Source organism: Scardinius erythrophthalmus (genome assembly GCF_964197995.2).
Source record: "Scardinius erythrophthalmus genome assembly, chromosome: 5".
Classification (NCBI taxonomy): Eukaryota; Metazoa; Chordata; class Actinopteri; order Cypriniformes; family Leuciscidae; genus Scardinius; species Scardinius erythrophthalmus.
Genome location: NC_138225.1, coordinates 10,569,074 through 10,595,705, shown reverse-complemented (window position 1 = coordinate 10,595,705; position 26,632 = coordinate 10,569,074). Strand labels below are relative to the sequence as shown.

The following is a 26,632-nucleotide window of genomic DNA, read 5'->3' as shown; positions in this document are numbered from 1 at the left end:
TTGAAACCGCTAGTCCGATCGAGACGAAACCACCGTCAGAAGTTTGGAAACATAGGTCGATAGCTATACGCCAATGCCCAAATGCGAAAATATTGATGTTTAGGGGTACTAATTTCCAATCAAAGTCATGTGTCAGTCATTTTTTTCGTGTTTTTTCATATAAATGTCTATAACTCCGCAGCGAATTGAGATATTTTCACCAAAATTGACACACATATGTATGGGCTCACTCTGAGGACACGTAAAAAAAATTGTGGGACTGAGCCTCTTGGTGGCGCTATAATTGAACAAAATATGAAATTCCCATTGACTTCAATACAGTTTTGTGAAATAAAATGCTATACTAAACAAATGCATTGGTGTAATATTACGAAACTCAGATTGTGTCATCAGCACCATCCCCTGAAGGCAACCAAAATATTTCAAGACAGCGCCACCTAGTGGTCAAAAGTTATAACAAAATTTCCAAAAAGGCTAATAACTTTTGAATAAATCTGGCTATTGAAATGCCACGGGTCTTAATAGATTCCTTGGGTCAAGCCGAGAACATAGATACCAAGTTTTCCTTATTTGGCCAAACTTCCTGTCCGCCATCTTGATTTTCATTCAAAACCTACTTTTTCGAACTCCTCCTAGACCGTTTGTCCGATTTTCACCAAAATCGAATCGTATCATCTCCAGACTGTGCCGACAAAAAGTTATGGATTTCGTGTCGATTGATGAAACCGTTTTCGTATAGCACAGCAGCAAAGTTGAGGCATGATGCCAAAATGACTATTCAGGCTTTATATCTGCAATGCCTCGACATATTGACACAAAACTTTGTATGTGTCACTGTCTCCTTACTCTGACCACACCACATCAATTTCGTAACAGCGCCACCTTTTGGTCAAAAGTGACAATCCATTAAATCATATTTTGAATCACTTTTTACATGATTTTTCAGCCATTTCGCCTAAAATCCTCTTTAAATGTCTTTAATTGCTCGTTGTTGCAGTTGGTCTGACACTTTCAGACATGTTGGCATGTCTTGTCGTCTTATTCTGCTTGGCCCCGGTAATGGCTGCTTGCAGCTATATTTATTATTATTATTATTATTATTATTATTATTATTCTTCCGCCATGGGAGTCTATGGCAGCCCATAGAACCGATTGCGGGAAAGTTGTTTTGGTTTGACATTCTGATAGAGGACCGTCTCAACATTAAATACACCAATTTTGGTGTTTCTAAGTCATTCCCTCTAGCGCCACCACCTGTCCAAAGTTTCACTTTTATTTTGCTAATAACTTTTGAACCGTAAGGCCAATCAGCGAAATTCTTTTTTCCTCTGATTCCTGAGCTCATGGCGATTCGATTGCACCCTATGACGTCATTTGCCGTCATAAAAATATGGCCGCCATCTTGAATTTTCAAAAAAAGCTACTTTTTCGAACTCGTCCTAGACGGTTTGTCCGATTTGCACGAAAATTGAACCAGATCATCTTCAGGTAGTGCTGACAAAAAGTTATGGAATTCAAATGGATTCGTCAAACCGTTTTCAATAAACGCACAAATACATTTTACGTAGCGCTAGCAAAAACAGTCGTAAGGCCGTATCTCCGCAACGGTTTATCGTATTCAGACCAAACTTGGTACTTGTACTCACAAGCATGACCTGAGGCTACATGCTGTGTTTCGGCGCAGCGCCACCTACTGGTCCGGAGATATGAAAAATGGCTATTTTTGCTTATAACTTCTGAACAGTTTGTCCAAAAATCATACAATTGGTCTCGTTAGATTCAGGGCAACATGCCGAGTCGACTGATATCCAATTTGACCATATCGGTCATTTTGGCTGTCGGCCATTTTGAATTTTGTGCTAAAATTCTGTATTTTATGAACGCATGAACGGATTGTTACGAAACGTGGTATGGGTCATCAGCACAATGCCCTGAATGAGCCTGAGAAGTTTCGAAACAGCGCCACCTAGTGGTGAATTTTTTTTTTCAAATGCTTATAACTTTGGGTGTGGTCGACTTATTTTCACGAAACTCATCTTTTTAGACTCCTGAATCATTGCCGAGTCCTACGATACCAAACATGCTAGGTTTCGCCTTACGGTTTGTGTAGCGTTGTGATTTAGCGCTTAAAAAACATTTGGCTATATCTTTGAAACCGCTAGTCCGATCGAGACGAAACCACCGTCAGAAGTTTGGAAACATAGGTCGATAGCTATACGCCAATGCCCAAATGCGAAAATATTGATGTTTAGGGGTACTAATTTCCAATCAAAGTCATGTGTCAGTCATTTTTTTCGTGTTTTTTCATATAAATGTCTATAACTCCGAAGCGAATTGAGATATTTTCACCAAAATTGACACACATATGTATGGGCTCACTCTGAGGACACGTAAAAAAAATTGTGGGACTGAGCCTCTTGGTGGTGCTATAATTGAACAAAATATGAAATTCCCATTGACTTCAATACAGTTTTGTGAAATAAAATGCTATACTAAACAAATGCATTGGTGTAATATTACGAAACTCAGATTGTGTCATCAGCACCATCCCCTGAAGGCAACCAAAATATTTCAAGACAGCGCCACCTAGTGGTCAAAAGTTATAACAAAATTTCCAAAAAGGCTAATAACTTTTGAATAAATCTGGCTATTGAAATGCCACGGGTCTTAATAGATTCCTTGGGTCAAGCCGAGAACATAGATACCAAGTTTTCCTTATTTGGCCAAACTTCCTGTCCGCCATCTTGATTTTCATTCAAAACCTACTTTTTCTAACTCCTCCTAGACCGTTTGTCCGATTTTCACCAAAATCGAATCGTATCATCTCCAGACTGTGCCGACAAAAAGTTATGGATTTCGTGTCGATTGATGAAACCGTTTTCGTATAGCACAGCAGCAAAGTTGAGGCATGATGCCAAAATGACTATTCAGGCTTTATATCTGCAATGCCTCGACATATTGACACAAAACTTTGTATGTGTCACTGTCTCCTTACTCTGACCACACCACATCAATTTCGTAACAGCGCCACCTTTTGGTCAAAAGTGACAATCCATTAAATCATATTTTGAATCACTTTTTACATGATTTTTCAGCCATTTCGCCTAAAATCCTCTTTAAATGTCTTTAATTGCTCATTGTTGCAGTTGGTCTGACACTTTCAGACATGTTGGCATGTCTTGTCGTCTTATTCTGCTTGGCCCCGGTAATTGCTGCTTGCAGCTATATTTATTATTATTATTATTATTCTTCCGCCATGGGAGTCTATGGCAGCCCATAGAACCGATTGCGGGAAAGTTGTTTTGGTTTGACATTCTGATAGAGGACCGTCTCAACATTAAATACACCAATTTTGGTGTTTCTAAGTCATTCCCTCTAGCGCCACCACCTGTCCAAAGTTTCACTTTTATTTTGCTAATAACTTTTGAACCGTAAGGCCAATTAGCGAAATTCTTTTTTCCTCTGATTCCTGAGCTCATGGCGATTCGATTGCACCCTATGACGTCATTTGCCGTCATAAAAATATGGCCGCCATCTTGAATTTTCAAAAAAAGCTACTTTTTCGAACTCGTCCTAGACGGTTTGTCCGATTTGCACGAAAATTGAACCAGATCATCTTCAGGTAGTGCTGACCAAAAGTTATGGAATTCAAATGGATTCGTCAAACCGTTTTCAATAAACGCACAAATACATTTTACGTAGCGCTAGCAAAAACAGTCGTAAGGCCGTATCTCCGCAACGGTTTATCGTATTCAGACCAAACTTGGTACTTGTACTCACAAGCATGACCTGAGGCTACATGCTGCGTTTCGGCGCAGCGCCACCTACTGGTCCGGAGATATGAAAAATGGCTATTTTTGCTTATAACTTCTGAACAGTTTGTCCAAAAATCATACAATTGGTCTCGTTAGATTCAGGGCAACATGCCGAGTCGACTGATATCCAATTTGACCATATCGGTCATTTTGGCTGTCGGCCATTTTGAATTTTGTGCTAAAATTCTGTATTTTATGAACGCATGAACGGATTGTTACGAAATGTGGTATGGGTCATCAGCACGATGCCCTGAATGAGCCTGAGAAGTTTCGAAACAGCGCCACCTAGTGGTGAATTTTTTTTTTCAAATGCTTATAACTTTGGGTGTGGTCGACTTATTTTCACGAAACTCATCTTTTTAGACTCCTGAATCGTTGCCGAGTCCTACGATACCAAACATGCTAGGTTTCGCCTTACGGTTTGTGTAGCGTTGTGATTTAGCGCTTAAAAAACATTTGGCTATATCTTTGAAACCGCTAGTCCGATCGAGACGAAACCACCGTCAGAAGTTTGGAAACATAGGTCGATAGCTATACGCCAATGCCCAAATGCGAAAATATTGATGTTTAGGGGTAGTAATATTCAATCAAAGTCATGTGTCAGTCATTTTTTTCGTGTTTTTTCATATAAATGTCTATAACTCCGAAGCAAATTGAGATTTTTGCACCAAAATCGACACATATATGTATGGGCTCACTCTGAGGACACATTAAAAAAATGGTGGGACTGAGCCTCTTGGTGGCGCTATAATAGAACAAAACATGAAATTCCCATTGACTTCAATGCAGTTTTGTGAAATAAAATGCTATACTAAACAAATGCATTGGTGTAATATTACGAAACTCAGAATGTGCCATCAGCACCATCCCCTGAAGGTACCCAAAATATTTAGAGACAGCGCCACCTAGTGGTCAAAAGTTATAACAACATTTCCAAAACTGCTAATAACTTTTGAATACATCGGCCTATGTAAATGTCACTGGTCTTAATAGATTCCTTGGGTCAAGCCGAGAACATAGATACCAAATTTTCCTTATTTGGTCAAACTTCTTGTCCGCCATCTTGATTTTCATTCAAAACCTACTTTTTCGAACTCCTCCTAGACCGTTTGTCCGATTTTCACCAAAATCGAATCGTATCATCTCCAGACCGTGCCGACTAAAAGTTATGGATTTCGTGTCGATAGACGAAACCGTTTTCGTATAGCGCAGCAGCAAAGTTGAGGCATGATGCTAATAGCATTAATTAAGGCTTTATCTCTGCAATGCCTTGACATATTGACACCAAACTTTGTATGTGTCATTGTAACTTCACTCTGACCACATCACATCAGTTTTGTAACTGCGCCACCTATTGGTCGAAAGTGATAATCCATCAAATCATATTTTTAATTATTGTTTCTATGATTTTTCAGGCATTTTGCCTAAAATCCTCTTTAAATGTCTTTAATTGCTCATTGTTGCAGTTGGTCTGACACTTTCAGACATGTCGGCATGTCTTGTCGTCTTATTCTGCTTGGCCCCGGTAATGGCTGCTTGCAGCTATATTTATTATTATTATTATTCTTCCTTCTTCCGACTGGGAGTCTATGGCAGCCCATAGAACCGATTGCGGGAAAGTTGTTTTGGTTTGACATTCTGATAGAGGACCGTCTCAACATTAAATACACCAATTTTGGTGTTTCTAAGTCATTCCCTCTAGCGCCACCACCTGTCCAAAATTTCACTTTTATTTTGCTAATAACTTTTGAACCGTAAGGCCAATCAGCGAAATTCTTTTTTCCACTGATTCCTGAGCTCATGGCGATTCGATTGCACCCTATGACGTCATTTGCCGTCATAAAAATATGGCCGCCATCTTGAATTTTCAAAAAAAGCTACTTTTTCGAACTCGTCCTAGACGGTTTGTCCGATTTGCACGAAAATTGAACCAGATCATCTTCAGGTAGTGCTGACAAAAAGTTATGGAATTCAAATGGATTCGTCAAACCGTTTTCGATAAACGCACGAATACATTTTACGTAGCGCTAGCAAAAACAGTCGTAAGGCCGTATCTCCGCAACGGTTTATCGTATTCAGACCAAACTTGGTACTTGTCATCACAGGTATGACCTGAGGCTACATGCTGTGTTTCGGCGCAGCGCCACCTACTGGTCCGGAGATATGGAAAATGGCTATTTTTGCTTATAGGTTTTGAACAGTTTGTCCAAAAATCATAAAATTGGTCTCGTTAGATTCAGGGCAACATGCCGATTCGACTGATATCCAATTTGACCATATCGGCCATTTTGACTGTCAGCCATTTTGAATTTTGTGCTAAAATGCTGTATTTTATGAACGCATGAACGAATTGTTACGAAACTTGGTATTGGTCATCATCACGATGTCCTGAAGGAACCTGAGAACTTTCGAAACAGCGCCACCTAGTGGTGAATTTTTTTTCCCAAATGCTTATAACTTTGGGTGTGGTCGACTTATTTTCACGAGACTCATCTCATTACAGTCCTGAATCGTTGCCGAGTCCCACGATACCAAACATGCTAGGTTTCGCCTTACGGTTTGTGTAGCGTTGTGATTTAGCGCTTAAAAAACATTTGGCTATATCTTCGAAACCGATAGTCCGATCAAGACGAAACCACCGTCAGAAGTTTGGAAACATAGGTCGATAGCTATACGCCAATGCCCAAATGCAAAAATATTGATGTTTAGGGGTAGTAAATTCCAATCAAAGTCATGTGTCAGTCATTTTTTACGTGTTTTTTCATATAAATGTCTATAACTCCGAAGCGAATTGAGATATCTTCACCAAAATTGACACACATATGTATGGGCTCACTCTGAGGACACATAAAAAAAATGGTGTGACTGAGCCTCTTGGTGGCGCTATAACAGAACAAAACATGAAATTCCCATTGACTTCAATACAGTTTTGTGAAATAAAATGCTATACTAAACAAATGCATTGGTGTAATATTACGAAACTCAGAATGTGCCATCAGCTCCATCCCTTGAAGGTACCCAAAAGATTTCGAGACAGCGCCACCTAGTGGTCAAAAGTTATAACAAAATTTCCAAAAAGGCTAATAACTTTTGAATAAATCTGGCTATTGAAATGCCACTGGTCTTAATAGATTCCCTGGGTCAAGCCGAGAACATAGATACCAAGTTTTCCTTATTTGGCCAAACTTCCTGTCCGCCATCTTGATTTTCATTCAAAACCTACTTTTTCGAACTCCTCCTAGACCGTTTGTCCGATTTTCACCAAAATCGAATCGTATCATCTCCAGACTGTGCCGACTAAACGTTATGGATTTCGTGTCGATAGACGAAACTGTTTTCGTATAGCGCAGCAGCAAAGTTGAGGCATGATGCCAAAAGCACTATTCAGGCTTTATCTCTGAAATCCCTTGAAATATTGACACCAAACTTTGTATATGTCATTGTCACTTCACTCTGACCACATCACATCAGTTTTGTAACTGCTCCACCTATTGGTCGAAAGTGATAATCCATTAAATCATATTTTAAATGACTTTTTATATGATTTTTCAGCCATTTCGCCTAAAATCCTCTTTAAATGTATTTAATTGCTCATTGTTCCAGTTGGTCTGACACCTTCAGCCATGTTGGCATATCCTGTCATCTGCTTGCGCTTGGCCCCGATAATTGCTGCTTGCAGCTATATTTATTATTATTATTCTTCCTTCTTCCGACTGGGAGTCTATGGCAGCCCATAGAACCGATTGCGGGAAAGTTGTTTTGGTTTGACATTCTGATAGAGGACCGTCTCAACATTAAATACACCAATTTTGGTGTTTCTAAGTCATTCCCTCTAGCGCCACCACCTGTCCAAAATTTCACTTTTATTTTGCTAATAACTTTTGAACCGTAAGGCCAATCAGCGAAATTCTTTTTTCCACTGATTCCTGAGCTCATGGCGATTCGATTGCACCCTATGACGTCATTTGCCGTCATAAAAATATGGCCGCCATCTTGAATTTTCAAAAAAAGCTACTTTTTCGAACTCGTCCTAGACGGTTTGTCCGATTTGCACGAAAATTGAACCAGATCATCTTCAGGTAGTGCTGACAAAAAGTTATGGAATTCAAATGGATTCGTCAAACCGTTTTCGATAAACGCACGAATACATTTTACGTAGCGCTAGCAAAAACAGTCGTAAGGCCGTATCTCCGCAACGGTTTATCGTATTCAGACCAAACTTGGTACTTGTACTCACAAGCATGACCTGAGGCTACATGCTGTGTTTCGGCGCAGCGCCACCTACTGGTCCGGAGATATGAAAAATGGCTATTTTTGCTTATAACTTCTGAACAGTTTGTCCAAAAATCATACAATTGGTCTCGTTAGATTCAGGGCAACATGCCGAGTCGACTGATATCCAATTTGACCATATCGGTCATTTTGGCTGTCGGCCATTTTGAATTTTGTGCTAAAATTCTGTATTTTATGAACGCATGAACGGATTGTTACGAAACGTGGTATGGGTCATCAGCACAATGCCCTGAATGAGCCTGAGAAGTTTCGAAACAGCGCCACCTAGTGGTGAATTTTTTTTTTCAAATGCTTATAACTTTGGGTGTGGTCGACTTATTTTCACGAAACTCATCTTTTTAGACTCCTGAATCATTGCCGAGTCCTACGATACCAAACATGCTAGGTTTTGCCTTACGGTTTGTGTAGCGTTGTGATTTAGCGCTTAAAAAACATTAGGCTATATCTTCGAAACCGCTTGTCCGATCGAGACGAAACCACCGTCAGAAGTTTGGAAACATAGGTCGATAGCTATACGCCAATGCCCAAATGCTAAAATATTGATGTTTAGGGGTAGTAAAATTCAAACAAAGTCATGTGTCAGTCATTTTTTACGTGTTTTTTCATATAAATGTTTATAACTCTAAAGCAAATTGAGATATTTTCACCAAAACTGACACACATATGTATGGGCTCACTCTGAGGACACGTAAAAAAAATTGTGGGACTGAGCCTCTTGGTGGCGCTATAATAGAACAAAACATGAAATTCCCATTGACTTCAATACAGTTTTGTGAGATAAAATGCTATTTTCATTCAAAACCTACTTTTTCGAACTCCTCCCACACCGTTTGTCCGATTTTCACCAAAATCGAATCGTATCATCCCCAGACTGTGCCGACTAAAAGTTATGGATTTCGTGTCAATTGACGAAACCGTTTTCGTATAGCGCAGCAGCAAATTTGAGGCATGATGCTAATAGCACTATTCAGGCTTTATCTCTGCAATGCCTTGACATATTGACACCAAACTTTGTATGTGTCATTGTCTCCTCACTCTGACCACATCACATCAGTTTTGTAACTGCGCCACCTATTTGTCGAAAGTGATAATCCATTAAATCATATTTTTAATTACTGTTTCTATGATTTTTCAGCCATTTCGTCTAAAATCCTCTTTAAATGTCTTTAATTGCTCATTGTTGCAGTTGGTCTGACACTTTCAGACATGTCGGCATGTCTTGTCGTCTTATTCTGCTTGGCCCCGGTAATTGCTGCTTGCAGCTATATTTATTATTATTATTATTATTCTTCCTTCTTCCGACTGGGAGTCTATGGCAGCCCATAGAACCGATCGCGGGAAAGTTGTAATGGTTTGACATTCTGATAGAGGATAGTCCCAACATTAAATACACCAATTTTGGTGTGTCTAAGTCATTCCCTCTAGCGCCACCACCTGTCCAAAGTTGCAGTCATGTTTATGCTAATAACTTTTGAACCACAAGGGCTAGAAACAAAATTCTTTTTTCCTCTAATTCCTGAGCTCATGACGATTCGATTGCACCATATGACGTCATTTTCCGTCATTATAATTTTTCCGCCATTTTGAATTTTTCAAAAAAACTACTTTTTCGAACTCCTCCTAGGCCGTTGCTCCAATTTCCACGAAAATTGAATCAGATCATCTTCAGACCATGCCGACAAAAAGTTATGCAATTCGTGTTGATTCGTCAAAGCGTTCTCGAATACCGCGCAAACAAATTTTATGTAGCGCTTCCGAAAACAGACACAAGCCTGTATCTCCGCAACACTTTATCGTATTCAGACCAAACTAAACACATATCATCACAAGCATGACCTGAGCCTACATGCTGCGTTTCGGCGCAGTGCCACCTACTGGTCCGGAGATATGAAAAATGGCTGTTTTTGCTTATAACTTCTGAATGGTTTGTCCAAAAATCATAAAAGTGGTCTTGTTAGATTCAGGGCATCATGCTGAGTCGACTGATATCCAATTTTCCCAGATCAGCCATTTTGGCTGTCGGCCATTTTGAATTATGTGCTAAAATGCTGTATTTTAGGAATGCATGAACCTATCGTTACGAAACTCGGTATGGGTCATCAGCATGATGTCCTGAAGGAGCCTGAGAAGTTTCGAAACAGTGCCATCTAGTGGTGAATTTTTTTCCCCAAATGCTTCCAAATGCTTATAACTTTGGGTGTGGTCGACTTATTTTCACGAGACTCATCTCATTAGAGTCCTGAATCGTTGCCGAGTCCCACGATACCAAACATGCTAGGTTTCGCCTTACGGTTTGTGTAGCGTTGTGATTTAGCGCTTAAAAAACATTTGGCTATATCTTCGAAACCGCTAGTCCGATCGAGACGAAACCACCGTCAGAAGTTTGGAAACATAGGTCGATAGCTATACGCCAATGCCCAAATGCAAAAATATTGATGTTTAGGGGTAGTAAATTCCAATCAAAGTCATGTGTCAGTCATTTTTTACGTGTTTTTTCATATAAATGTCTATAACTCCGAAGCGAATTGAGATATCTTCACCAAAATTGACACACATATGTATGGGCTCACTCTGAGGACACTTAAAAAAAATGGTGTGACTGAGCCTCTTGGTGGCGCTATAACAGAACAAAACATGAAATTCCCATTGACTTCAATACAGTTTTGTGAAATAAAATGCTATACTAAACAAATACATTGGTGTAAAATTACGAAACTCAGAATGTGCCATCAGCTCCATCCCCTGAAGGTACCCAAAATATTTCGAGACAGCGCCACCTAGTGGTCAAAAGTTATAACAAAATTTACAAAAAGGCTAATAACTTTTGAATACATTAGGCTATTGAAATGCCACTGGTCTTAATAGATTCCCTGGGTCAAGCCGAGAACATAGATACCAAGTTTTCCTTATTTGGCCAAACTTCCTGTCCGCCATCTTGATTTTCATTCAAAACCTACTTTTTCGAACTCCTCCTAGACCGTTTGTCCGATTTTCACCAAAATCAAATCGTATCATCTCCAGACGGTGCCAACTAAAAGTTATGGATTTCGTGTCGATTGACGAAACCGTTTTCGTATAGCGCAGCAGCAAAGTTGAGGCATGATGCCAAAAGCACTATTCAGGCGTTATCTCTGCAATCCGTTGAAATATTGACACCAAAATTTGTATGTGTCATTGTCACTTCACTCTGACCACATCACATCAGTTTTGTAACTGCTCCACCTATTGGTCGAAAGTGATAATCCATTAAATCATATTCTGAATTACTTTTTATATGATTTTTCAGCCATTTCGCCTAAAATCCTCTCTAAATGTCTTTAATTGCTCATTGTTGCAGTTGGTCTGACACCTTCAGCCATGTTGGCATATCCTGTCATCTGCTTGCGCTTGGCCCCGATAATTGCTGCTTGCAGCTATATTTTTATTTTATTTTTGCTCAGAATAAAAAGTATATGCATTGACTTGTACTTGGAATTTATAGTGAACTCAAATTGTTTTTTTTAGGAAGCCAAATTATTTTGGTCATTATTGTAATTGTTTTCCCTAAGACAGTGATTATTACAATTGTAAATCTGCACTGTAAAATAAATATAATTGAAGGAAAAAATATTTCATAAGTATATACTTCTGTTTTTACTTTATAGTAGTAAAATTACAATAGTGTCTTACTTTCATGACTTGCAAGAGTTAAACACTCGAGCTAAGTCTCAAGGCTAAGTTTCTGTGACAACAGGTTTACAAACGTTATATTATAAATCTAGTGAAATCATCTGTCCACACAGAAATATTGGAAATTATGCAATGCGAATACAAAGCAAACCAGCCACACATCACAGACTTTTGCGAATTGAAGAGAGCACTAAGCCGGATCGCGATATTGATTTTGGTTTAAAAAAGCAATGTCACAAAATATTTTATGTTATTATGAGAAGTGTAAATATATTTTCGGGTTATTAACTTAACTTAACCGATTAGATGGGCCACCACAGTCTAGGTAATTAATGGGAGATGATGACAGAATTTTTATTTTTGGGTGAACAATTCCTTTAAATAACTTTGAAAACCGCCTCACTGGATATTTGCACGCACAAACTGATTATGATTAATACTCTGGCGATATTAAAGGTAATTTAAATGCTTACACGGCGTATTTTATCGGGTCATAGTATAGGGCAAAAACCCAGTTTTCTGACCTGTTCATGATTTAACATCATAACCAGAGTACATCCAGACGATATCAGGTCTAATGTAAACATGGTTTTCTTGCGTTTTTGGATTTTCATAGTGAGCTTATGTCTGATGTATCTGTGTATTTGTATATTGCTTTACAATACACATTGTCCCAAAGGATCTTTACAGAATTAAAAAATAATAGTGTGTTGTAACAGTGTCCAGAAAAAAAAACTCCTTAAGACGTTTCAGCTCAATAAACTCAGTTTATGAGTCCGTGTTACTGCTGTTATTTGAAAGAAAGAATTTTTCTAAATACATCAGTGTGTTGTTATGAATGATTTACTTCTTCTCTAGGTAAAGTGCTGACAGCTGTTAACAAATTCAGCTCTGTGGTTTTGGAGAAAGCCAGCCGATATATGATCTGTACACACACGCACCTGCCACGATCCACTCCTACATAATGACATTCCCTCTAATACTGTACATGTGTCTATTCAGGAGTGTATTGTGACTGATATCTTGTATTTCTAGGGATTCCAGTTCGACTGGGTTTAGTAACAGAACAGTGCAGCCAGACTGATTATATGCCATAATCCACGCGCACACAAAAGCTGTGGGATGTGTCTGCTGGGGTGTAATGTCATGTCATGTCATTAAAAGGTGTATGTGTGTGTGTGTCCTGCAGTGTGGGGTTACTCAATTTTGAGTGTGACTCTGGTTAGTGCATTCGCTTTGACCAGTGTTTTTGTGGTGCCCCTGATGAGGACGCGGTTCATGCGCAGAGTTCTCATCTATTTCATCGCGCTGTCCATCGGAACGTTGTTGTCCACTGCCATCCTACAGCTCCTGCCTGAGGTTCAGTATCCATCCACCCATTTCCACCCAAACACACCAAATCAACCGCGGATCAAGATTAATCTCAGAGGGGTGTCTGGAATTGTCGCCTTTTTCCTTCTGTCCTCCTTCACACAATGTTTTCTCCCTTTCATACATAACAAAACACCCCCTAACCACAGTAAAGACACCTCTTAATCTGGTTGTTTCCTCTTCCTCTCCAGTTGCCTTTATTTCTTCCATGATTGTTTTGTTGGTACATTTTTTAGGAACATAAAAGCTGTTAAAAACTTCTGTTCAAGGTCAGTCTCAAACTCCAATGACTGGCAAAATCAGATGGCTAAAAAAGACCCATTAATAGATTGAATCAGACGGGAAACATATTTTCACTAAGCACATTTTTACAGCGTTTTCTACGCTTTTTTTTGTGAGGATACTTTGTTTATTTTATTGTATTTTTCTTTCTTTTTTTATCATTAATTTATAGAGTGGATAATTTTGTGTTTAAGACCACTTGAAAATTATGACTAAATGAATAGCGGGCCTATTCATGGGTCTGTTTTTTTTTTTTTTTTTTTTTTGGATCAGATTTTATCAGATGAATCAGATTTTATTTTATTTAAAAAAAAAAAAATAAATAAATATATATATATATATATATATATATATATATATATATATATATATATATATATATATATATATATATATATATATATATATATATATATATATAGTTTTTTTTAATATATATATAGTTTTTTTTTTAACTTTGCATGTTGTGTTGCTTGAAAGTTTTGAAAAACGTTTTGAAATATGATGGTTAAATTGGCAACAGCCAAGACAGTCGAGTTTGGTGAATCTTGAAAGCTGTAGGAGGGGTTTGGATTTTTGGTTTTGGATTGTCCAAGTCAACCTAATGTTTGATGTTTGTTTGTTCCACAACTTTTGGGAGATGATCAATACCCCCTGCCCTAATCTGCCTCCACCGCTTTTCAAATTGTTCCTCTACCCATGAATTTTAACACTTAATTTATTCAGTTGCTCATCAGCTATGGAAATCCCATCCAAAGAGTTAATGGAGTGCTGCATGTCCCAAGATGTTTTTTGTTGGGTTGTTGTTGGTGATGTCATGGCTCAAACAGACCTTTTGCTGGGTGTTGATGGTTCATTGACTGGTCAACATAATTACAGGTGTTTGCAGTTCCTCTGTTGCCTCTGGGAATTGTATAGACTGAGAGGAGGAGGGGAATGTTTAGTTATCCCCCTCAGGATTGAAGGATTTTCAGTGACCTCGTGTCTTAAGGCATCATTTGTTCTGTGATGGTCAACAGGAAGCCACCTCCCCTTACTTCCTCTGTGAATGAAACAATGGATTCTAAAATGTGAACAACATACAGTGCTGGTCAAAAGTTTGGAGTCATTCTTTTTTATTTATTTATTCAGCAAGGGTGCATTAAATTGATCAAAAGTGAAAGTTAAGACATTTATTATCAAAACATTTGTTTCAATGCTGATCTTTTGAACTTTCTATAGTCCTGAAAAAATAAAAAGCAGAAAATTCAGCAGAAAATAATTATTAGGAATTATATTAATATTTCACAGTATTACTGTTATATTTGAAACCACTTAACATCAGATTTTTTTTTTCCTTCAAAAAATCTTATCGACCCCAAACTTTTGAATGGTAGTGTAATAGCATGACTCTGGAATGTTTATGATTTATTGCTGTTAATTCATTATGTCAATGAACATCACATCTACTGTAAATGCAGTTTATAATTGAGATTTGATTAAAAAATATATACTGCATATTGCCTTCAAATGTCCAAACCCTCATTGTGGTTGCATGAATTGATTCAGTGGCCCACAGAACCCCCTCAGGGAGTAAATCTCACAATTGAGATTATGAATATCAACCTTTCACCTAGTATTAATTCATCTGCTGATTAATTCAAATATTCTTTCTTCTTTTCTCCCTTTCTTTTTCACCTCCCCTGTTCTCTCTCTCTCTCTCTCTCTCTCTCTCTCTCTCTCTCTCTCTCTATATTTTTTTTTTTTGGTTGTTTGGCCAGTGTGGGGGTATGGTTTCCTGTGTGTGACAGTGATATCTCTGTGTTCACTGGTCGGGGCGAGTGTGGTTCCCTTCATGAGGAAAACCTTTTACAAGCGGTTGCTGCTGTACTTCATAGCCCTGGCCATTGGTACTCTGTACTCCAACGCCCTCTTTCAACTAATCCCAGAGGTAGAGTGGACACGTGTGGGAAACGGGGTTATAGACGTGTGCCACACAACCAGACTCTCTCTAAGATGTCCTGGTTGAGTCTTTATGTTGAGTCTGACATTTAAAGGAATAGTTTGCTCAAAATGAAAACGCTTCATTTACTTGTCCTCATGTTGTTCCAGACATTTGCAACACAAATGAAAATATTTTATGCAACATCAAGAAAACTTCTAGAGTCACCTAAAAATCGTAGATAGGTTTTATCTTTCTGTATAGAAATGATTTATTCTATTTCTCTGTCCTTTGTTCTTTTAAACATGTTTGTTAATTGTTTATAATTTAAAACAAAAGACGTTATTTTGCACTGTTCATGCCATTACATTACAATCCAAACATTTTTCGCCAAAGCCGCATTATTTTTAATTTGCATCGACTCTGCGCTAGTTTGCCCTGTTTAGTAAATCTGGCCCTTATATACTGACATGGCATAAGACAAAAAAAAAAAATCTGTTTTGTGTAATGTCCATGTTTATGTTTTCTTTATAATAAAAATGCATGGTGATTCACACCACCAAACTCCAAAAAAGATAAAAAAGTATTAAAATTCAGTAGACTCGTATGTTATATTCAGAGTTTTCTGAAGTTATTCAATAGAAGCTGGTTGGTGTGACTGAAACATCATCCATTCTTATACAAAATAACAGAGTTGACATTCTGACAAAACAAAACAATCTTGAGTTCTACATAAGAAAATTGTATGTTTTGGAACAACATGAGGATGAGTAACTGATTACAGGATTTTCATTTTCAGGTCAATATTCCCTTTAAACGCAAATATAAGTTTTCCCAGGCTCAGTGGTTCTCCCCAGCTGGAAGGCTAAACAATAGAGTAAAAAAAAAAAAAACAATAAAGGAACTTTGAATTGATTCATAACCAGATCACATTGGCTACTTCTTTTAAATGGGTCATGACATGGATTTTTAATTATTTTAATATGTTCTTTGAGGTTTACGTATAATGTTAATAAATACAAAAACAAATATATTTGTGGAAAAAAACGATTATTTTCAACCCTCTCTCTGACCGTCTTTGAAATGATCAGTTATTAAGGTGCGGCTCCTTTAAGGCTTGTCAGTAAACGGCCACTATTATGATTAGCTGGCGTCATTGCATAAGAAACACAGTATCAACACCCACTCGCAAATTGCATGTAACATTATCCATATAAAACCGTCATTTACAGACAAAGCGTTATGAAATTGTTTAATTACCTTGAAATGCTGTCAGATCCAATACTGCTGACTGCTGCTTCAGTCAACAAAAGTTTCTTTGCAAACTCTCTATTACGTTGTTCCTTGTTTACAAACTATCTGCAGTCAAATTCTCAGAACAAACATAAAACTCTCAAAAATGAAACATCCACTTGTTCCTGACGTTTATGTACTGTTTCTACAGAAATGAGCTGTTTAAACAGGATTTGTCAAAGCGAACGTTCCTTTGCACTTCCATTTACTCTTCCATTTATCTTCTTGCTGGCAGACTTAAAGGAATAGTTCACTTAAAAATGAAAATTCTGTCATCATTTACTCACCCTCAAGTTGTTTCAAACCTGTATGAATTTCTTCACTCTGCACTGTAAAAAAATTGCTGTAGTTTTGCAGCTGTTTGTCAGTAACTTACTGTAGATTTAAATTGATGTTATTTACTGGCAACAGTTTGTTCAAAGTTAAATGAACATTAAACATTAACAAGTCTTTGTCTTTAAAGAATAAAATTATAAAATAACAATCTAATGCAAAGCATTCTGGGAACCAGAAATCTTCATCAACCTTTTTCAGTTTTTTTCCTTCAGATTTTGGTTCCCAGAATGCTTTGCATGAGGATGTTATTATAGTTTTATTCTGTAAAGATAAAGACATGTTAATGTTTAATGTTCATTTAATTTTGAACAAATTGTTGCCAGTAAATAACATCAATTTAAATCTACAGTAAGTTACTGGCAAGTAGCTGCCAGTAATACTGTAATTTCTACAGATTTTTCTAACAGTGTGCTGAACACAAAATAAGTTATTTTGAAGAATGTCGGTAACCAAACAGTTGCTGTACCCCATAGTAGGAAAAGAAAAATACTATGGAAGTCAATACGGGGTCCATCAACTGTTTGGTTACCGACATTCTTCAAAATATCTTCTTTTGTGTTCAGCAGAAGGAAGAAATTCATACAGGTTTGAAACAACTTGAGGGTGAGTAAATGATGACAGAATTTACATTTTTAAGTGAACTATTCCTTTAAGCACGTAGAGTAACCTATGTCAGAAAGTGAATGGACATCTGTAAACTGTATCCAGTTTAGACCGCATCAGTGATTATAATAGGTTATTTTTGCTTTTGACTCCGCTCAAATCCAGTGTAGGCAAATTTCAGCCGTTAACTGAACTCCAGTGGGCGGGGCCTATGGTGCGATGATGTATAACTTTTTGTCGATGTCTTGCTCTGGGGGCAGCCATATACAAATGTATTTGCCTGTGTGATGTCACAGATCCCGCAATATCAAATCGAGCCGTTTTTGGAGCTTAAGTAAATGCTTTGTTTATAATGAGGAAGTTGGAAACTCGCAGGATGTTTGAATGGTGCAAAGACCTCTTATATGTCAAAAGATCAAGGCAAATTTGATTTCTCATGTCATGACCCCTTTAAAAGCAAATAGTAATGCCCTTTCACTCTACAATTTTGAGGCAAGTTGGCATGAAACTGGAGCACACATCTTTTTGTGAACTATTTAAATGAATAACTATAAATGAATGACCCAGTCTGGAGAAAAACCGAGCAAAAAGGGGGGAAGCCCTGAGGCATTAGTGTACTACTAGTATAAAGACCCAATCTGAAATAAATCCCATGCTCACTCTTCTTGACTGCTTGTAACCAAGTGTGAAATAAATGTGAAGAATACTTTGTCTTCTCAGTTGGTAAATGAATTTCTTGATTTGTAAAAGTACCATGTTTTCACATGAGAGAGAGTCCTTTTCCGGTGTCTAGGAGAGTGATTAGGGGCTTGTTTTTGGATTGTATCCATACTAAATGCATACACTGCACTGCTCACATTCTGTTTTATTTAGCCTACACCACTTGATGTCTCACACACACACTACATTTCAAAGGTTTGAGGTCCATTTTTAAGAATTCTCTTATATTTGATCAAAAATACCGTAAAAATCTGTAATATTGAGAAATATTACAATTTAAAATAACTTTTCTATTTTAATATATATATTTTTTTTAATTCTGTGACAGTAAAGCTGAAGCTGTCACATGTCACATGATCCTTCAGAAATCATTCTAATAGTATGACTGAAATTATTATGCTCAAGAAACATTTCTTGTCAATATTGAGAAAGTTGTGCTGCTTAATATTCTTTTGCAAACCATGACATTTTTTTTTTAAGATTCTTTGATGAATAGAAAGTTAAAAACAATGGCAGTGAAACAACTTAAAGGTCTGTAGTGTCAAAAGTATCCATTTCTTTAGAACAAATCTTACTGACCCCAAACTTTTGAACAGTAGTGTAGTTCAACATTTAACATATAATTTTATGATAGTTTTATGAAAAAATATTAAAGGTTAAAAACAAATACTATATTATTATTATTTTAAGTAGATCGAGTAAAATTGTATTTGACTTTTTAAAACATGCTTTTTTCTTTATGTAGGCCTTCGGATTCGACCCTATGGAGGATTATTACGTGTCCAAGTCCGCTGTTGTGTTTGGAGGATTCTACCTGTTCTTCTTTACAGAGAAAGTCCTGAAGATGATCTTAAAGCCAAAGGACGGGGTGAGGTTTGGAGTAATAGTCTTCTGTACAAGTAAACCATGAAGTGGTTGTGTTTTTTTAGCAAACAGCTTTATCTGACATTGTCATTGTGACATGGGTTCCCAGTGACATCTAAAACAAAAATGGAGTTGTTTCTCATCACTTCAGAACTTTTAAAAGTTCAAACTCATGACGTTGTGCATTGGAATGTGTGAACAGTATGTACAGAATTTTGTGATTGGTTTTAGTTCCTCAGAGGCTGCTCTTTTTATTTGTATTATCCTTTGAAGGACATGTCCTCCTGTTGGAAGAAAAAAAAAAGGAACTTAATACTCATAAAAATACATTAAGGGTTTTATTGCAGTCTGTAATGGCTTGGGCAGAGCATTTTATTTAATGATTTATCATTAAACTTGCTTTTGAGATTGTGAGGGTTGTAATGCAGCACCCTCTAGTGGAGGATTATTCACTCTCTCTTTCTTTTGTGCGTTTCTTCTGGGCCTTTTTGTTATCAAAATCTCTTTTGTTAGGGAGGGCATGGCCACGGCCACGGCCACAGTCACTTCCCTGCAGAGCGCTATGCCAGCTCTAATGGTGACTTGGAGGATGGTGTGATGGAGAAACTGCAGAACGGAGAGGCTGGAGGAGCGTCTTTACCCAGAGCGGAAGGAGATGTCAGAGGAGTTGGAGAAGACGACAAAATGCTGAGTACTGGGCAGACAGTACAGGTGAGAAATAAAACAAACCTTAGTCTTCTTCAATTGCTTAAATTATATTTTCCAGTGGTATTACAAATCGCACACACAAATATAAATAAATAAAATCTGATAACAAATTTAGCACTTGTGGAATTAGCTTAAATGACTATTAACGTCCCCCATTATGTCTCAAAGACAACTTGAAATTAAAATGAACACTGTTCAAATGGTATATTAAAGAGGACCTTTTATGCTTTTTTACATTTTCAACTGTCTTTAGTGTGTAATGTTGCTGTTTGAGCATGAAAATGTCAGTATTCCTCATTTAAATAATTTCCACCAAACGCATATGAGAATGCGCGAGGCCTGGTTGAGTTGTGTTAATAGTGTGTAGAAACTTGCGGCTATGGGCGTGACATTTCCAAAACACGCTCGTCGAGGTGCTGCAACAATGGAAAATATGTGCATAAGTGAATGTGTTTTTTGAACATTCGATTCAACCATGAAAACCTATTCTTGTAAGCCCCAAAAACTAAATTAAGACTCTGAAAAAGAGCATAATATGGCCTCTTCAAGATTAATGTCATGCCAGAATTACTGCAATTATGAATTTCCAGCTTCTAAAAACTGTCCAGGACTTTGTCTAATTCATAATTACAACTCTGAATTCAATGAACTATGGCTAATGGCATCATGTAAACTGAACCAAAATGGTTTCAACAGCCAAGGTACTTGAGTACCGCTGCACATTTTGATGTCATTTTAGTATGCCGCATTTTCTAAATTAATATAATGTGTTTCAAGAGCATATAGAAGTGAATTAATAGTGCTTTTACTTTCATTAACATCAAAGCCAGTCATGTTGCAAGCGTTGCCATAAAAGCACATTTTTCTGTTTATGATGATGTGACCAGCATCTTAGTGTTGTCAGCTCGTAATACCATCATTTCAGCACGTCTTGAGTGCGGTATGATTAATCAGCACGATTCATCAGTGTGTGTGTGTTTTTTTTGTTTTTTTTAAGGAAAAAAGGCATAATTTTCATTAAATGGCATCATCTATCTCTAAAACAATGTTTCTTACGTGAGCTAAAAGAACCCTGCAGGAGCTAAAAGAATATGTTTCACGATTCAGTCAAATGCTACTGGCTATTAATTGAGCACCAAATCAGCATATTAGAGTGATTTCTGAAGGATCATGTGACAAATTCAGGAATGCATTACATTTCAAAATATAATAAAATTGAGAACAGTTATTTCAAATTGTAGAAATTTCATAGTATTACAGTTTCTAACAAAATGTGATCAAATAAATGCAGCATTGATGAGTATGAGAAATTTCTTTCAAAAGCATAACAATATCTCACCGAAACGTTTGAACAGAAGTGTATATTGACTTCTCTTGTTTTTTTGTCCCTGACGCAGGACTCTCAGAGTTCGGGTGGTGCTGGAACGGGTGGATGTTATTGGCTGAAGGGCAGGGCATACTCTGACATCGGCACTCTGGCGTGGATGATCACTTTGAGCGACGGTCTCCATAATTTCATAGATGGTTTGGCTATCGGAGCCTCCTTCACTGCTTCTGTGTTCCAGGGCATCAGTACATCAGTGGCAATTCTGTGTGAGGAGTTTCCACATGAGTTGGGTGGGTAGAACTGCTTCTTTAACCCTTCTGTTAATGTGACCAATCAAAAATGGCCATAAACATGCTTGAATGTGGTGTTGTCATGCAGGTGATTTTGTAATCTTGTTAAATGCTGGCATGAGCATCCAGCAGGCGCTGTTCTTCAACTTCCTGTCAGCGTGCTGCTGTTATCTGGGCATGGGCTTCGGCATTCTGGCTGGGAACAACTTCTCACCTAACTGGATCTTTGCTCTAGCCGGGGGCATGTTCCTCTACATTGCACTGGCTGATATGGTAAGAGACTTCATGCTGATCATTTGCTGGCTTTTAATGAACTGGTTTTCGGAAATGGGGTAATGATTTAATGAATTTTATTGATTCCTAAAGGTGAGTTTCTGTGATTAGTGAAGTGTAAAAGAAGTTAAAGGGATAGCTCACCCCAAAATGAAAATTCTGTCATCATTTACTCCCCCTGATTTTGTTTCAAACCCGTATGAGTTTCTTTATTCTGTTGAACACAAAAGAAGATATTTTAAAGAATGTTGGTAATCAAACAGTTGATGGTAGCCATTGACTTCCATGGTATTTTTTCCTACCATGGAAGTCAATGGCTACCGTCAACTTTCTTTTGTGTTCAACAGAACAAAGAAACTCATACAGGTTTGAAACAACATAAGCGTGAGTAAATTTTTGGGTGAACTATAATTTTGGGGTGAACTATCCCTTTGCTACCAGTGTTATAACTAAAATTAAAAGCAGTACTAATTTAAATATATTTTTGAAAATGTAATGTACATTTAAAACTAAACTTAAAAACTATATTATAAAAGGAAAAAATGGTAGTTTAAATGGGTGAAATTGTTTGGTTTGTGTGGAAAAATACATTCTACCTCTAGATGGCGATAAAGTGACTATGACTGCGACTGTACTTAACTGTATATTTGACTGTAATTCAATGTGCTGAAAATGCTGATGATAACAGAGCACATAAAGAAAATTAGTAATTAATTACAAAAACTAATATGTATATGTAATTACAATTGCAATGTAAAATTGATTCTGTTGATTTGTATAATGTTTCTTACAATCCATGTGTCTCCATATTCCTTTGTCCATCTCTGCAGTTTCCGGAGATGAACGAGGTGAGTCGTGAGGAAGAGGAGGCCGGAGGAAGTGGCTGTCTGCTCACTTTCGCCATCCAGAACGCAGGACTGCTCACAGGGTTTGCCATCATGCTTATACTCACCATCTACTCTGGACAGATACAGCTTGCGTAGCGGAGGACCTAAATACAAACTCAGACCCTGAGGGACTAACTCAGCACCTGGACTAAAACCTGAGACCTACTGGGACCTCCAGACTTAATTATGAGCCAGCTGTGCTGGCTTGTTTTAAAACGTTTGCCCAGCTGGACTAGGTCATGGCATAAATTGAAATGATATGGGCTCAAACCCTAGACTGTTTGAATGAAGCTAGAATTGACTGACCTGTGAATTTTGCTTTAAATCCATCCAAATCCCAGACCTGTGGATGGATGCTTTACCATTCATCTAGTTTAGGTCGTCTCTCGTTCTTTTGCCTCAAAGCTTTAGGACACAGTGATGTCCCTGTACTGTGGGGTTTCCAGTACCCTTACATATACGTCTGGGTATATTTGTATTGATTTCTAATGTTATTTTTTTTTGTTCTTTCTCTCAGAGACAGACCACCTTTGTATTCCTGAGGATTAGAGTATTGTTCACTGACTGACATGTTACAGATGGGATAATGACTTGACTCATTTTACTGACATTTAGTCAAATGCAGGTTGTTTCCGATGCTTCAAACCAAATTGTTTTGTTTATTCAATAGAAAAATTCTAAACAAAAAAAGACCAGTTTTTCCAATCTTAGGGACAAGATATATAGATATACTGTAGGCTTATTAGTTGACACTCATTCTGTTAAGCTGAACTAAGAAGGTAGCTTTTAGTGTAGATACAGAAGAGTGTCTGTTCACAAATGTATCCATACTTAATTTCTCCCCTCAATGTCATTCCATTATAGCAAGCAAAATGCTTGAAAAGGATTCATTTGTTATTGATGTGGTTTTTTTTAACCTCTTTAACAAAAAAGCAGAGACCAAGTTTCTTCTAGAAAAATCTCCTCCAACTTTTATCTGTCAATTTATGACCAGAATAATTGCTGCACATTTTATTGTATCCTCCTCTCATTTGTTATTTGCATTACCTTGAATGTTCATTGACAAAAAAGATTACCCCACTTTAATTTATATTTGCTTATGATTATTATTAATTAAATAACTACTTCAAAATCTCAACTTAACGCATTGTATTTTAAGAATATTTTCCACATCCTTTCATTTAATCTGAATGCAGTACTCTTCATATTTTAAGAAATAATTGGGAAATGCAAGCAAAATATGTTCATAAAGGTACAATAATACAATCATTCCTTATAACTTTTCCTGGTAATACTTTAGAATAAAGTTCCATTGGTTAACTTTAGTTAACTACATTAGTAAACTAAGCATGAAAAATATTTCTAAAGCATATAATAACCATGTTCATGCATATAATAAGTTCATGTGCATTTCAATGTTTGAGTCTTATTATTAATCTGTATATTATTAAAATCGAAAATATCTGCTAATATCATTCAATGGAACAGAGTTAACATGAACTAACAATGGACAGTTGAATTTGTATTAACTAATGTTAACAAAGATGAATAAATACTGTAATAAATGTTCTTTGCTGGGAAGATTACTTACAAATTTGTAGCTAGCAACGTAATCCATTAGGCTACACATTTAAGGTAATGTAATCTAACTACTTTTTAATTACTTTTAGATTACTTTTGACCTAACTCGTTTATCACATTGAATTGAATAGGATAATATTGTACCATACTGATATAAAAATATAAATAGAAAGAAAATATATTTCATTCTATATCAACAACATGAAATGCATTAAATGTTACATTACGTCAGGGTTTCCCATTCAATATAATCTAATTACAAGTACTTAAATCTTGGAATCTGATTACGTAATCCAGATTACATGTAATTAGTTACTTCCCAGCACTGTAAATGTATTAGTCATTGTTAGTTAATGCATTAAAGTTAACAAATGGAACCTTATCGTAAAGTGTTACCATTTTCCTTTATATATAGCACTATAGTACACTAGAGCTCTTTGCTAATTTAGCATCTAGACTGACAGGATATTTTTTGAATACCATTTAAAGCTGAAGTGTAATTTCTGTGGCACTAATTTATTCAAAGGTTTTTGCAAAATTCTGACTGTTTGTTCGGATAGGCTTCCTGAACACTACTAGTGGTCACCACTCCAAATTCACCAGTCTTGTTGTGATCAACCAACAAATGACAACTTTGTTTCTGCATATTAAGATGGAAATTAATATTGGTGAAAAAATGACACTTCAGCTTTAAAATGACTTACAAGTTAATTAGGAGTATTAATCTTACACATATGGTCTACAGATATGTTCAATTTATATGCACAAAAATACCATTTAAATAGTTACAAACTATGAGATTATTCAGAAATTGATCTTGCGCTTTAGATCAACCCTTAAAAAAAATATATTCTTCCATTGCTTAATATTCATGCTAGTTATATTCATATCTGCTATTTTACTGCATAAGAATTGAACCAGACACCCCAGTACTGTTTAGCAAATAGCTAAAAGATCATTCTGTTCATTGTTTGAAATGTAATTTTAGAACTGAACGTGAAGCATATGGTCAACAAACAGATCTTAGTGTAACAGTTTCAGGGTCGTATTTGCATTTTCTGTGCATTTAGACTATCAGCGTTACTTTTTCTATAAAGCCCCTTTTGTCTGATAAGTGTATGTAGAAGTTGCATTCAGCTTTGTGTGTGGTACAGGTTATAGAACCCATTATTTCAGCTGGCGTCTTATTGCTATGCATTGAAATGTCCTCTTAAGTGAATTTATGCCTTAAAGAGAGGAGGTAGTCACCATTCAGTGATAAAAGTTTTAAGTTTTTGTACATCATTTTAAATTCTGTAATATTTAAAGTTTTTTTGTAGTGTAGAATGTGTGTGAATGTCTGTTTGTGATTTTGCAATTATTTTTTTGTCATCAGTAATTGTATTTAAATAAGAGGGAAGCTGTTTTTAAATCGTGTTGTACGAGAGTATGTGAGCACATCAGCATCTCATTGTTTTTTGTAGTGGATGGAGGCCAGTGTACCTGGTTATGATGAAGGCATTATGTTACTGTAAACATCTCAAGTGTTTTGTGACTCATACAAATGAGCAACATGCGAAATCTGATTGCTGGTGGCTTTTTTTGTTTGTTTGTTTGTTTTGAAATATTAAGCCATGGGTTTTAAGTTTGTCTTTTGTGCAATGAAAAATAAGAAAACGTGATCCAAAACTGAAAGCTGTTGTTTCTCATTCATTTGTATGGTCTATTATTTAATGATATTTTGACTATACAAATCATTTATAGTTATGTTGATAACATTTTTATAAGCAACTTGTATTATTGATCGCAGACAATAATTCAGCTATGTACATCTAAGAATATTCTTATTAGCCTACTTTGAGTTAGGGTTAGTGAAGTACTCCTCTTCATCAGGTTTGTGATTTAATGTGCTTTGAAACATCCTTAGATTCTTGATTTATCTATAAATATCGCTGCTAAATAAAGAACTGATCGAATCTAACAGGTGTTTTTCCCCCAGCTGCGTTCATAAAATACTTTCTCACTCTTTATGGCTTACTTTGAAGACACTTTTTTGGTCCTTGGGTTGCATTTAAACTTTTAAAACCATCTATTATGTCTTGGTTTTCTTTCATATGTGGTTTGTCCTCAAAGGTTTTTACCTCACATCAGCTCTGTATGCTGAAGTGTGTTTGTTTACCCTCACAATATGTTGACAGGCCGTCGAGCTCTGCAGTGGATAAAACACCCTTCAGAAAAGAGTTAAGTAGTTTACAATATTACAACTTAATTCGAAGATTCCTTCAACATTTCGTCAACTGAAGGATGATAATAGGCTAATAACACCCCCTGACTTCTACTAATGATGTGAATCATAATTCAGAGGGAGTCGCTTCTCTGGCGCTGTGAATCATGTCAGGAGTCGACTGATACGCAGAAAG

General features: G+C 36.8%; 1 protein-coding gene across 2 annotated transcripts in view; it reads left to right on the top strand.

Annotated features, from left to right (window-relative positions):
- Positions 1-25,071, top strand: part of slc39a14 (solute carrier family 39 member 14) — an 85,660-nt gene extending 60,589 nt beyond the window's left edge. For both annotated transcript variants that reach the window (XM_081366203.1, XM_081366202.1), the window contains exons 4-9: positions 15,191-15,360; positions 19,049-19,171; positions 19,681-19,878; positions 21,273-21,492; positions 21,581-21,765; positions 22,596-25,071. In XM_081366203.1, coding sequence (XP_081222329.1) covers positions 15,191-15,360; positions 19,049-19,171; positions 19,681-19,878; positions 21,273-21,492; positions 21,581-21,765; positions 22,596-22,748 — 1,049 coding nt within the window. In that variant the 3' untranslated portion in view covers positions 22,749-25,071. The remainder of the gene's footprint in view (positions 1-15,190; positions 15,361-19,048; positions 19,172-19,680; positions 19,879-21,272; positions 21,493-21,580; positions 21,766-22,595) is intronic.
- The last annotated feature ends 1,561 nt before the right edge of the window (positions 25,072-26,632 follow it).